The sequence below is a fragment of the Poecile atricapillus genome, chromosome 16, assembly GCF_030490865.1.
Source record: "Poecile atricapillus isolate bPoeAtr1 chromosome 16, bPoeAtr1.hap1, whole genome shotgun sequence".
Lineage (NCBI taxonomy): Eukaryota > Metazoa > Chordata > Aves > Passeriformes > Paridae > Poecile > Poecile atricapillus.
Genome location: NC_081264.1, coordinates 11257873 through 11271284, shown reverse-complemented (window position 1 = coordinate 11271284; position 13412 = coordinate 11257873). Strand labels below are relative to the sequence as shown.

General features: G+C 37.4%; 2 protein-coding genes across 3 annotated transcripts in view; one reads left to right on the top strand and one right to left on the bottom strand.

Moving 5' to 3' along the window:
- Window positions 1-64: 64 nt before the first annotated feature.
- Window positions 65-13412, top strand: part of RSPH14 (radial spoke head 14 homolog) — a 78802-nt gene continuing 65454 nt past the window's right edge. The window contains exons 1-3 of the mRNA XM_058851781.1: window positions 65-263; window positions 1534-1636; window positions 1799-1917. Coding sequence (XP_058707764.1) covers window positions 65-263; window positions 1534-1636; window positions 1799-1917 — 421 coding nt within the window. The remainder of the gene's footprint in view (window positions 264-1533; window positions 1637-1798; window positions 1918-13412) is intronic.
- The window catches only part of GNAZ (G protein subunit alpha z), a 59327-nt gene continuing 51234 nt past the window's right edge, over window positions 5320-13412 (bottom strand). For both annotated transcript variants that reach the window (XM_058851828.1, XM_058851827.1), the window contains one exon: window positions 5320-7405. In XM_058851828.1, the coding sequence (XP_058707811.1) occupies window positions 7061-7405 (345 nt within the window). In that variant the 3' untranslated portion in view covers window positions 5320-7060. The remainder of the gene's footprint in view (window positions 7406-13412) is intronic.

Below are 13412 nucleotides of genomic sequence, written 5' to 3'. Positions count from 1 at the left end.
ACCAAGTACAGCCATTTTGCAGTAATTTTAGGGATAGGGAGAATCTTTCTCAGGAAGATTTAGGATGGCACAACCTCGTATCTCAGCCTACCTCCCCCCTGATATAGACCCCACCAAAGCTGCTCTGGCCTTTGGGAGGAGAGCCCTTCCTAAACTCAATGAGGAGTTGCAGTCTCCCGAGCTGCTGACGCAGCAGCGGGCGCTGATGGCTCTCTGCGACCTGGTCCATGATCCAGAAAAAGTCTACCAGGCAATAGCATTAGGTGAGTGATCTGTTCTCACTAGCTCTGACACAGTGGGGCAGGATGAGGAGGGAGCCCCACTTTGCTTTCTTCCATTACTTTTTCCTTATAATGTCTTTGATGACACAAGATGCCCAGGAAAAATTTCGTGTTTGTTTTACCTTAGGTAAAAAATATTATAATACCATATACATGACAGTTATTATAAGAATTATCATCACTTTAGGATTCATCAATGGCTCACTGTTTCATCAACCCAAAAAATACAAAAGTAGTGCAGAACTTTTATTTCTATAGAATCATAGAATTGTTAAGGTTGGGAAAGACCTCCAAGATAAGCCAGTTCCACTGTTAACTCTGCCCTGCCATGATCACCACTAAACCATGTCCCCAGACTTTATTCTGATTTTAGCTAATTCCTATCATATGCTAATTAAAAAAAACCACACTTAATTGGTTCAAAGTTATAACCCCATCACATCATCACTTGCTTGCCTGGAACTCAATGAGAAATTAGAAAAGGAAGGAGTATAACCAAATTTATCATACTCATAAGGACTACATCTGGCCACCACTTATTTCAAAAGCCTGGAAGAATCCTGAGTTTTGATATTGGAGGGGAAAAAAAGCCCTTAACCACAAGCTTATTTTTGCAATTTTTAGCAATCTGTGGTGCATCTACACAGGTAGCTCATTAGGTAACACAGAAAAAAATCCTTGTTTGCTACTGCTTTTTTCTCCATTTACTTCCTTTGTATTGTTTTCCTCCCATAAAAGAGACTAATCATGTTTAAAATTTATTTAGTTAGTGTTTGATGAACAGTTTGATTGTCAAAGCAATGTGAGATTGTTAGTTTGGGGTTGTTAGGTTTTTTGGCTTTGGTCAGTGCCATATGTGTATACACAATCATTAATGGTTCACCACATTTATTTCTGCTAAGAAAAGACAAGTGAGTGTCAACCCTGCAAAAACATGCTTTTCTAAAGACATCAGTAGCTCTACTGGCTTATTTTTAGAGTTATGTCACTTTATATTTGCAGGATTAGGATTTAACTTGATAAGGAGTCAGGAGCTTGTTTGTAGCATGACATTTTTGGCAGTAGGCCTTAAAATTGGAAAGTTTCTTCCTTTCTTGAGATATGACAATTAGAATTTCACTGTCAGGACAAGCTGAAAATTCTGAGGCATTTCAAATTGTGTGATAAATGATGAATATTGCTTGAATGATTGAATAATTTCAAATTAATGCTGGAGGTAAGAAATGTTAAAAGGAACTCTGATGTCTCATAGGATTCTTGGATAGCCTGAAGACTTTGCTGGTGCATCAAGACCAAACTGTCCGGCAGAAAACAACAGAAGTTCTCTCTGTAATGGCTTTGCATAGTATTGGCAGGTAGGTGCAATTCCAAAGTGATGTTTCAGTGAGAAATAAGAACAGAGTTCTAAGTTTTTTCAGACAGATGCAGCATAAAGAAGAGCAGTTTAGATTAAATATCTCAAATATATACAAGTTTTATTATATTGTGTAAGATCTGTCCTCCACTGTTGTTTTTAGGGAAGGGCTAATACGAAGTGGAATCATTTCTGCCCTTGCTGGGCTCCTGGATGATCCAGTAGATATCTGTCGGAAGAACACCCATCAGATTTTTGACAGGCTGGCAAAATTACCTCAAGGTAGGAGTTTTTAAGCAGTTAAATGTTCAAGTAGACAACGCAGAGAAGAAATCAGGTAAATTCACCGATGCTCCAGATTTAATTTATTCAGTTTCCCTTGAAACTCATATTTAAAAGCAGTATCTTGTCTATTTTTGCTTATCGCACTTTCCTTAGCTAACTTTCTTAGGTCTTATGCAAGTTATGGCTACCTGCTGGAGACAGAGATTCTGTGGACTGCATGCTTGAATTGGTATTTCAGAATCTCGCATTAAAATTTCACTTTGTCCCTTCTTTCATCACAGTGCATTAGTCTCATAGGTGTTCTAATCTGAACATAAGTCTTAAACTTCTTTTCCAGTTGATCAAAATCATGATTATAAAATTGAAATTTCAATAGAAATTATCAGTTAAAAAGCCATACTGTTTAAATTCATAGCAAAGTATATTGTCTGATAAATTGTTTCATTAATGATGCTTAAAAAGAATTAAATGAATGTTTACAGCCTTGCTAACTGTACATAAATTCTAAAAAAATCTAAAGATGTATTTTTACATGTAAGCAATCCTTTTTAAAATCTCCAATAATTCCATTCATATGAAGGGTATTAATATGTTGGGCCAAACTACTTTGTGAACAATTTTGTGAACAAGTCTGTAAAAGCAGCTCTGAGTAATTACTCTTGGAAAAGGTGGGTTTTTTGAGTCATGTATTTCATTTATTTAGATAAAAATATAATGTATCTATAAAAATATATACATGCCTGTATTTAAGGGCTGGCAGATAAATCCTGGAGCAGAATTGTGACAGTGTAGAACAGACTCACATACAGAGGGCTACTTAAAAGAGAAACGAAAAGGTGCAAAACTTTTCTCTATGAGACAATTTGGGGAAGTATCAGGGATAACCACAAATATTTTCCAATAAGTAGTAAGAGTCACAAGGCCTGACATAATTCATTTGACATATTACAGATACAGAAATAGTCTCTCCTTGGTAATTCATCCCTTTTCAGCTCGCCAAGAAACTGTCTGTCTTTCTCTTTGCATTCACTTCTACACCTCACATCCAGATAATGAGATAGGATGTACCTTGGATCAGCTGGAGGAGGTCAGCAACTCCTGCAGCACTCCACAGCTCGATTTGTGCTGTTCTCTAGAGCTGAGGTAATTTGCAGGGCCAATAAAGCAATGTGTTCTGTGCTAGACAAAAAGGAACAGAAGCTGTACATGCCCTTGGCATGAAGTGTAGCGGTTTTAATGGGGAAGTGATCAGTGACTCCAGCTAACTCTATGCCAGGCCACCTGGTCTTTCTCCAAACAGGAGTAATTTAGGAAAATGTGGTTATTTTGAGCAAATCCACTTACAGAGTATTTTTGATTCCTAAATTTAAGGATGTGTCCCAGTATCTTCCAGGAACTGTGGGATAGTTAAAAACCAAAATGTGAGAGAATGCATAAAGACTGGAAGAACACTGAGAAGTAACATTTCCAGAAAAAACAACAACTTAGTGAAAAGAATTAATGGGCAGAAGAAAGACAAAAATAGATATATGTGTTCAGTAGAGGATAGAAAAGGGAGAAGGGCCAGCAGGAGGAGAAAATTAAGAACATTGAAGAAATTAATAGCAAAACTTCCTCTCTGTAAAAACAATTAGTTGACATATATAATACTTGACAATGTTAGTGACAAGGGTGTTATGCAATGATAAATGACCTCAGAAATAGCAACTGCAAAAATAGTTCTAGAAAATAAAATCTTTCATGATGATACGGTTAACACTGGAAAGGTTTAATAATTCTTACCCATTGCCTATCCTGTCCTTTATGGGTACCTAATCCTTTTAGGCAAAGATTGAGGTGGAATGGATGGGGCAATGGATTTTTAAGCTTGCCAGAACCTCTATTTGGGAAGAGCCCAAGAGATAATATTGCACTGCTGACTCTTAGTGCCTCCTCTCTTTCACCCTTGAAAAATCATAACCAATTAAATGTGTGGATAAGGACTCTTTAAGGATACCTTTTTCCCTTCAAAACTTGTTTTGCTGTATAGAGTGCAAATGCTGAAAGGACAGATGGCATTCTTACTGCAGCAGATGGGACATCTCTTCTGTGAATGTCATTGTTGCCCAGGTGAAGTGAAATCCCAGCTGTATTAATGCAGCTCTTTCAGGTGGCAGTGCACTGCATCACTGATAAACCTGAGAACTGAGAAAATAGATGCAAATTTAATTGCATGATATATCCAGGTGGGTGACTAAGAGTCAAGGGATTTAATTTCAGCACCTGTCTTCAACCAACAAGCTTTTTAGTTCTAACTTTGCTGTGCCTCAGTTTTCTTATACACTCAGAATTTTTGTACAGAAAACTCTGTATAAAACATAGTTTATTTTAACATCTTGAAGAGAGAAGACAGAGAATTACTCAGAATACTAAAATCAAAAACATCATAGGAATTCAATTATTAGAGAATAGCAAGAAATTGCTGTTCAGATAATGTGATTATGTGACTTGATTATTTAAACATAATTATTTACTTCTTTGTTCCTCCCCATGCCTCTGATTTAAGTCAAGTAGGAGCACAGGTGGTGCTTCACTTTCTTTTCTCCTTTCCTAGATAGCTTTCACTCAATGAGGAATGGACTGGCTGCTTTCCCTTAGAAATCCCCTTGGGCCATTGTTAAAATGTCCTAGGTTCTCCACTTCTAATATTTATGGTAGAAAGACCTTCTTAGTTGAATAAAGATTTGGTTTTTAATATAAAGTGTCTGTTACCCTCCTGATAATTGACTACACTTTTGGTTTTATTCAGCTTTCTTACCTCGAAGCTATGCTGTAATGAATGCTGGTGTTGTCACTTCTTTTCCTAATCTATAATGGCCACAGTCCAATGAAAGAAAGAGGTGAAGGAGACACATCTAATAAACCATTCATTGGGAAAGGGAGCCCTGACTCACTTCCCACCTTTTCCACAATTCAACTGGCTAATAATTGGATATTACATGTAAAAAGCAAATTAGATTAGAAATACTGCACAACTTCCCAGGTAAATTATAGCAATTTAATAGTAAGCAAAGTTTAGAGGAACTTGTACTAGCAATTACTGTATACAGATTTTAGTAAACATGCCAAGCAGCCTGAGTGCAAATATCCCAAGTAGGCAGCAGTACCTCCTCACTACAAGTGAGACCTAAAAACTCTCTGTGTGCCTTGACAGACTTCTTATATGAGGCACAGCCTCATTTGCTCTTTTGCCTCTACTCTTCAGGTGTAACAATTGGCAGGGAGTGCTAAAAGGGACCCCATGTCTTCAGTACAGGGATAAAATATCTTGTTCAAAATTAGATTAGAAGAAAACATCACAAGTATTTTGCAATTAACTGTCATGACACTACTTAATGAACACACTATAGACACGTTCAATATCATTTGAATTATTTATTTTTGAAGTGGACAATTTAAATGTTGATGTTATTAACCATTTTGTTTTAATTTTCTTAGAGCCCTTGGCTGAGATTTCTTGCACTAATTGTAGTACATAAGGGGAACAAAAGTAGAAGGTGATTTTCCAGTGTGCATGTGTGTCTGTGTCTCTGTGTACGTATGTGCTTTACAGTTATCAAACATATATTTACACACCAACTTTACACTGAAGTCTTTAAGAAGTCTTTTCTATGGCAGGGGAAAGAACCAACTGACCAAAGACTTAGGTCTATATAATCCATATGAGATTTTCCAGTACAGTCCCACAGAGCTTCTTTATGCATTCAAACTTTTGCCGGAATGTTACTCCATCCAGTAGTGTTTCTTTATGAGATGAAACCTGGAGCTGAGGATTGCATCTCTTCAGTTTCCTTAACTTGACTAAACTGTAAATAATTTAAATTATTAAATTGAAATATAAAGACATTTAGTTATTGTTCATATCGCTCATCTTTAACCTTCTAATAACACATCACATTTTAAAAATAATTTAAAAAACCAACAAAAAAAGACTTTGGAGGCTATATACTACACAATCTCCATGGCTCCTGCTTCTTGGGAAATCTCTTACAATATTACGATACCCAGAAGGTATTTGGAGCAGTGGAACAGAATTGTCCGTTGGCAACTTTCACATTCAGCAATCCAGACACTACAACAATAATTTAAAAAATTGCTTTGTGATTTATTTTTTTTTAATCTGTATTAAAAAAGGAACACTAACCTACTTCTTAAATATAATTTGGTTTTTCATGAAACACCACAAGATTTGGCAAAAAAAGATGTAAAAGAAGACTGTTTTGATGTATAAAACTCCTTATCAGTAGAAGAAACACCGACCTTAATTTGGCCTATTCAGAGATTCATTTCATGTAATTTTGCTGCATATTTGAAGCCATAAAGAGCAGAAAGAGCTGCTAGTCAGTTTGGAAATCACAAAACAGTTGCGCACCAACAATTCCTTTAATAGGCAAGGTGTCCATGAGAAACAGTAAAGTAAAGCAGAGGTGTGTACATAGTATATGCTTAGAGTCATGTGCATGTGCATACATGATGGATGTGTACATACTCTTGACTGTGGATACCAATATTGTGGGTGCATACCCACTCTACAAATTTAAGTAGCATTTTGCTTAAACTCTCTCATTCAGTAGCTTCTGGTTTGAACTAGCTTTTCTCCCCAACACAACATTTTGCTCCACACCCTGCAAACAAGTTCATCTGTCACTCACCAGATTTATATTTTTATGTCAATAAAATTTTAGGACAACTGGATGAAGAGTAATTTCTTACACAGAACATGATAACACTCCCACTGTAGGAAATGGAATGAAACAAATGGAATAAAAGTGCAGTGACTGTGGTGAAACATCTCCACAGAGTTAGGCCTCAATCTCTTTTTTTGTTTTTGTTTGGGGATTTTTGAGTTTTTGGTTGGGTTTTTTTTTTTCACTGGGGGTGTTTGGTTTCCTTGGAGAGGAGGCTCTCACTCTCCAGAACATATATTTGGGGGAAATGATGTAGCAGGTTAAGGGGGCATAAGAGGAACTGTGTTCATATATCAGATTTCCCCTTTTCTTTCCTTGGGCTATTAAGCATTGCCCAATTTTTTTCCACTAGAAGTGGAAGAGGTTAGCCCCTTTTTTATCACTCCAGGAAAACAGATTAAACCCAAGGATTCTTAGCAGAGGCCAATGTATTTGAGATTGTTCTGAATGATGACATCTGTCACTGCATCAAACACAAATTGTATGTTACTGGTATCAGTGGCACAGGTGAAGTGTGAGTAGATCTCCTTGGTCTCCTTGTTGCGATTCAAGTCCTCAAACTGGCGTTGGATGTAGACTGCTGCCTCCTCGTAAGTGTTTTGGCCTTTGTATTCAGGAAAGCAGACTGTTAAGGGGATGCGTCGGATTTTTTCTGCCAGCAGATCTTTCTTATTCAAAAAAAGGATGAGGGAAGTGTTGATAAACCAGTTGTTGTTGCAGATGGAATCAAACAGACGCAAACTTTCTGCCATTCGACTCTGCAGGAGAGGAAACAACAGCATCAGCAATAGTGTTTCAGCAGAGCTGTGGAAAGCTCACAGCTCTGTCTGCTGCCCCGAGCAGGTAAACTCAATTTATGAACAACTGAGCATGATCACCACAATTATGTTTGGCAATTAAAATCCAATGCTGCTATAGACTGAAAGAAGAGAGGTCCATTAAAAATCAGCAGCTGTCTTAAATGTTCCTGAGGTATTGCTGCTACTGTGATGCTTACACTGATGCAGCTGGAGCTATCCATGGTACCAGGCTCTTGGGAGGCTGTGTTTATTGCTTGGTTTACACCTATAAATAGGTGTAAATAGATGTAATGTTTTGAATAGAAAATATTACAGTTTATTAAAATGAATATCACTCAAGTATTGTCAAAAGTAGATACAGAATACGTCTTAATCAGGAAGTTTTGGCAAGGTCAATGTTTTTCCAGCATGTTTAGGTTTCAGAAAATGTTATGCATACATCATGAGTCATGGGAGTGATCCTGGGTAAGTGAAGGGCAGGGATTTGGGATATCAAAACCCAAGGGTATATTTGATTTACAAGATTATGTGCAAATGTGTATGTGATCCATTTGTCTGGCTTGTGTTCGGAGGGGATGAAAATAATCAGTCTGGGCATTTTTGTTGTTTAACTGTGAAGTATTCTGGCCAGTTTTCCAGTCTGGCAGGAACAAACAGTGGAGGCAAGAGGATGACTTTGGCTTTTAAAAGAAATAAAGTATTTTGGGCCCAATGCTCCTGAAATCTGTATCAGTTGCGTGTAGTGCATTTCCCTTGACTTCACTAGAGTCACCTGGTGAGAGCATGCACTGTTTATTACACAAAAATTCATATGAAAATATAATTTATTTAAAATTTACTTTCTATTTTGTTTTATTTGGAAACAAAATGCATTGTATTGTTATTATTTCAAAGCAAATCTACAACTGTTTTGATTATTATTGTTACACTAAAGTTGTATACTGAAAAAATTGCCCCTTAAGAAGGCATAGTTGCTGAAATAGGAGCAGACTGGTTTACATAAACTTTCCAAATTACCTCTTACACTTTCCTAATTTTGTGTTGTTACTCCTTTTCATTTGCTAAGAATTGACTTGGTCAGAATTGCATCCTGTGTTCTCTGAGTTCCATGAAGGCACTGATTTAGCTGTGTTTGCAGTGAAACCCGAGGCTGGTGGCAGTTCCTGGTCATTTCCAAAGCCCTGGGAGTGCCGGGAGGGCTGGCACTGCCTCGGCAGCCAGGGGCAGAGCTGACTCACCAGCCTCTTGAGGCACACTGAAACAAACACAAGCTCAGTCAGACAGTTCTGATTTGGAGGCTGTTTGTTTGCTTCTTCAATTGTGAGGTGGGGTTTTCTGACACTCCAGCCTACTTTATATATGGACAGATTTATAGGTACAAAAACACAGCTTCAAAAATACATTTGAGCATTTCTTTTCACTAGTGCAAATACTGACACAACAGATAATCCTCTAAAACATCATAGATCTGTTTTCAAATACTCAGGATTTCCTTTCCTGATTTTGTAGCTGATAATAACCAAGCAAGAAATTTTTATCTCAGTCAAAATGCTTTTGCTACTAATAGTCTGAAAAAAAAAATCTTTTAGAGCTAATACAGGTTTTTGGCCAACTCTCAGAACAATCATACCAACAGGATATTGCATTTTAAGATGTTTGTGTTCATTACTGTATTTTGTAGTGAATCATAGCACTGTCCCTCTACTACCAAATCTGCCATTGGAATCTGTAATCTGAGGAGAAAAGCAGAGAGTTAAAACTCTTCCATAAATTGGGAGATGTTATGAACATCGTACAAGAGGACAGACAGTTTTAAATTACTGTAAATTATTGTAAACTTGGTGATCTATTGTGTGATGTAAAGAAAATACTAGTAAATTGTTGATCTTGACACCTCAGAAATTTCTTCTTGAATGTAATATTGTAATACTGGCTCAATATCTGAAAGTCATAATATCCTTAACTAAACTGAATACAATTTTTTTTAGTTAAAAGCAAGTAAATCAACCAAGAATCATTTACAACAAAGATGCAGGTGATGTTATGCCAGTTGCATGGTATAAATGTGTGATATACCTTGGAAAATGAACCCCCCAAATCCAGGTCATGATTTTAATAGCCAAAGAAGGAAAATGTATCAGAAAGGAAAACCCAAGTATTCAAATCTTACAGTCATACAGTGGTTTGGGCTGGAAGGGACCTTAAATATTACCTAGTTCCAAATCTCCTGCCATGGCCATGGACACCTTCCACTCTCACCCAGCCTGGCCTTGAGCACTTCCAGGGATGGGGCTTCCAAAGATTCTCTGGGCAACCTGTTCCAGTGCCTCACCACTCACAGGGAAGAGTTTTTTATTAATCTGATTCTACTGTCCTTCAGTTTGAAGCTATTCCCCCTTGCAGGCTCTTTTATTTAGTCTCTGTCCATCTTTCTTGTAGGTTCCTTTCATGTACTGGAAAGCCACAATGAGGTCACCCCTAAACTTTGTCTTCTCCAGGCTGAACAATCCAGAAATTTCTCAGCCTTTCCTTAGAGGAGAGCTGCTCCATCCCACTGATGGTGGCCCTCCTCAGGGCTTGCTCCAACAGCTCTATGTTCTTCCTGTGCTGGGACCCCGGGGCTGGAGCAGCTCTGCAGGTGGGGTCTCACCTGAGTGGGGCAGAGGGACAGAATCCTGCCCTCCCCTGCTGCCCATGCTGGGGACTCAGCCCAGCACAGGGAGGTTTCTGGGTCCCAGCACACACAGACAGGGCAGGGCCAGCCCTCACCCACCAGCATCCGAGTCCTTCTTCCCAGTACTGCTCCATCTCCCCATCCCACATGATTTCTTGCCATATCTTAAGAACTGATGTGTCCACCGTTAGTCAAGGCTGACACTAAAAATACATGGTATATCCACTCATATATTCCCAGCATAACAGGCTCATTTCTGCTTTTGGCAATATTGTAAAACTCCTTTACATATCATAGGGAAAGTGAACTTGAGAGGGCTCTGGCTTATTCTAATAAAAATAGCATAAATTATTGCATGGCTCCCAAAGGTGTAATAAAACATAGTAAAATAATGATAGGCATTCTTTTCTGCAGTGTCTTTTCCAGTTCTGGAATCCTGAAGGGAACATATAGCCAGGTGGTCAGAAAAAAATGTGCTGCTGTAATTTTATAATTATACACAAGCTGGAATATAAGCAAGATAATGTCAATGCCTTACCCAGATGGCCTTGTTGGGGGCTAATTGCAAATTCTTCTCTGAGCATAAGAACAAGGAATTGGTTGCTTAAGGGAAAGAACATGCTAAGGAACAGATGGCTGCTTCTATGCTTCCAATACTTTGCTGAAGCACAAACATCCCTGGTCATCCTCTGGAACAGCAGAGGTGTACTTAGTAGGAAAGAGTTCTGAACAAGTAAGCATTTTCAAAAGGGAAGACTCAGTTATCAGGATAGCAAGTAATTAATAGAACAGAGTTGGTAAATGGAGCCAAATTGTAATGTATCTCCTTACAGCTTTCACATTAAAGCTTTCTAGTCACAGCTGGGAAAGCTTTGAAATTTAAAATGGAAAATAATGAAGAGAGAAACTATCACAAATAAGGGAATTAACTGTCATTTGTATTAAAAGCTTAAGAACTTCATCTTTCAGTCATTATATCTCTTTCATCATCATTATAATTTTAAAACTGGAAGGCACTTGGAGATTTGAAAACCTTAACTAAACCAAGTAAAATTTATCTTATGTAAGCCAAAAACAATAATGAATAAACTTTGTGCAGGAATAGTAATATTTGCTTTCCAGAAAAGTTAGAAAATCTTTAAATGTCATTTAATCTTGGAATAACCAATGGAAGCTGTTGCCATTTTCCTGTAGAGACTTTCCTTGCAATAGTGGCTGACATTTAGCATATGCTAGTAGCTATGAGCTATTTCACAAAATGGCATGAAACTCTCTGTTTCAAGTATCTTCTTTAGAGATCTAGGACTTAAGATCTTCTGAAAAAAGCAGATAAAGCTAAAGTATTTGAAGAAGGAGTAGTGGGGTAAAAAGGAATTAGTTGGATGTTTTTCCTTAAGGTTAATAGACCAAAAAAAAATGGAATCCATTCTGAAATAAGGACAGTCTACAAAATAAAGGAAGGAGATACCATTGCCCAGGACACTCATAGTCAAAGCAGTTCAGAAATTCAAACTATGCTTGAGTAAAGGCAGAGAGAAAGCAGAAGAATTTCACAAACAAAAATACAGAAAGCAATTATTGCTTGGGTAAATACAAAGAGACACTCTTTTCTTGTAAAAAAGACTACAATGAGAGCTAGTTGAAATGTCCTTCCTGTGTAGCAGTCAGGCAGTCCTGACTGAGTGCTGGATAAGAGAGGGATACAAAACCATTGTATGATTCATCTTTTGTTCAAAGCAAGAATGTATATACTCAGGTGGCTGCTGGACTAAATGGGAAAATTATAATAATGAGCTTTTAACAATTTCTTTCATCTAAAAATCAAAAAGAAGAAACTATCTGTTGGAGAGGAGTAAATAGACTTAATACCTCTCAAAGAAATTAAGAACCCCTCTGAGGTAGAATTAAACTGGGATAAGACATGTGACCTGGGTTGTCCTGTATATACTTGTTTCTAGCCTTGGCATCTCCCAGGAGGAATGGGTAAGCAATAGGGATTTGATTAGACAAAATTGTTTTGGGTTCCAAACCTTTTCTTCCCGATCCTAGGAATCCCAAAGTTTTCCTGGAAAATGTTGGAATTCTAAACTCTTAAAATTAGAAGAGGTGACATAAAAAATTAAGTCCCACTATGAATTCACTAAGTGTTCTTAAGTCACTTATCAGCTTAACTTATTCTGCCAGCAGATGAACTCATTATCCCATCACCCAAACAATTCGTTACATTGGTCTAAAACCACTGCAGGAAATCTTGACCAGTCCCATCATAAACAGAGAGGAGCTTGGGATAATTAGAAGCAGCTCTGTCAATAAAGCACCTCTCATACAGATGCATACATGCATATGCCATATGTTTATGTCCTTCCTACCAAAATGCCTTTCAATGCCCTGCATATATGAGGACTGTGAAGTGTAGAAAGGTAAAAATCTATCATAACATGTTAGTTTATGCCACCACAATGAAGGGAAATTGAAAAGGATGGTAAAAGGTTCTATATTGTAGGAATATTGAATCTCTACTATGAAATGAGCTTATAGAAGGCTCAGAAACATATGTATTATGAAGTGGAGCCCTGAAGAAACGTTGTGTGATTTTGATAGTAGGGAGATACCTATTTATATGGTGAGGGCAAAAAAAATTATTAAGCATGAAACAAATTTGCTTTGAGTTTTTTTTAAAATCAGATTCATTCTCAAATCAACAGGAAATAATATATTAGCAAACAGAATTTGTAAGCTACCAGATTAATTCTTTTTTATTTTAAAGTTAATGTCCTGTAATTGTTCATACTAACAGCTTGTACATACAAATGTAGAACTGGTAGAGGAGGCAGTAGTCAGTATTTGATACCCCTTTTTCAGAGAAGCAAGGGAAAATAAACCTTATAAAGTGGTAGTGCAGTGTATCTCTCATGATGGTTTCCTGTTGAATATTGCTAGAACTCGGCAGATGATAACTGAATCTGGCAGTGTGAATGAGAATTACAAGAGGACCTTTAGGCTTGCCTGTTGTATAGGATGACAGTGAACAACATTATGAATATTTTATCATGTATGTTCTGTGACTGATAAAACCCTGCAGTGCTACTATGGCTTACTGTGGACTAAACCAGACAAAGCAGATTTAATTGGGAGCATTACTTTAAGAGAGTCTTGAACATTTGTCTTTAAAAATTGATCCCTGAAACTTTTCAGGCCTACAGTGAAACAGTCCCATTTTAGGAGTGCATGCTCAGTTAAACATTGATATGTAATTGTTACATATGTGTAATACATGTGCCAGTGGCAGAC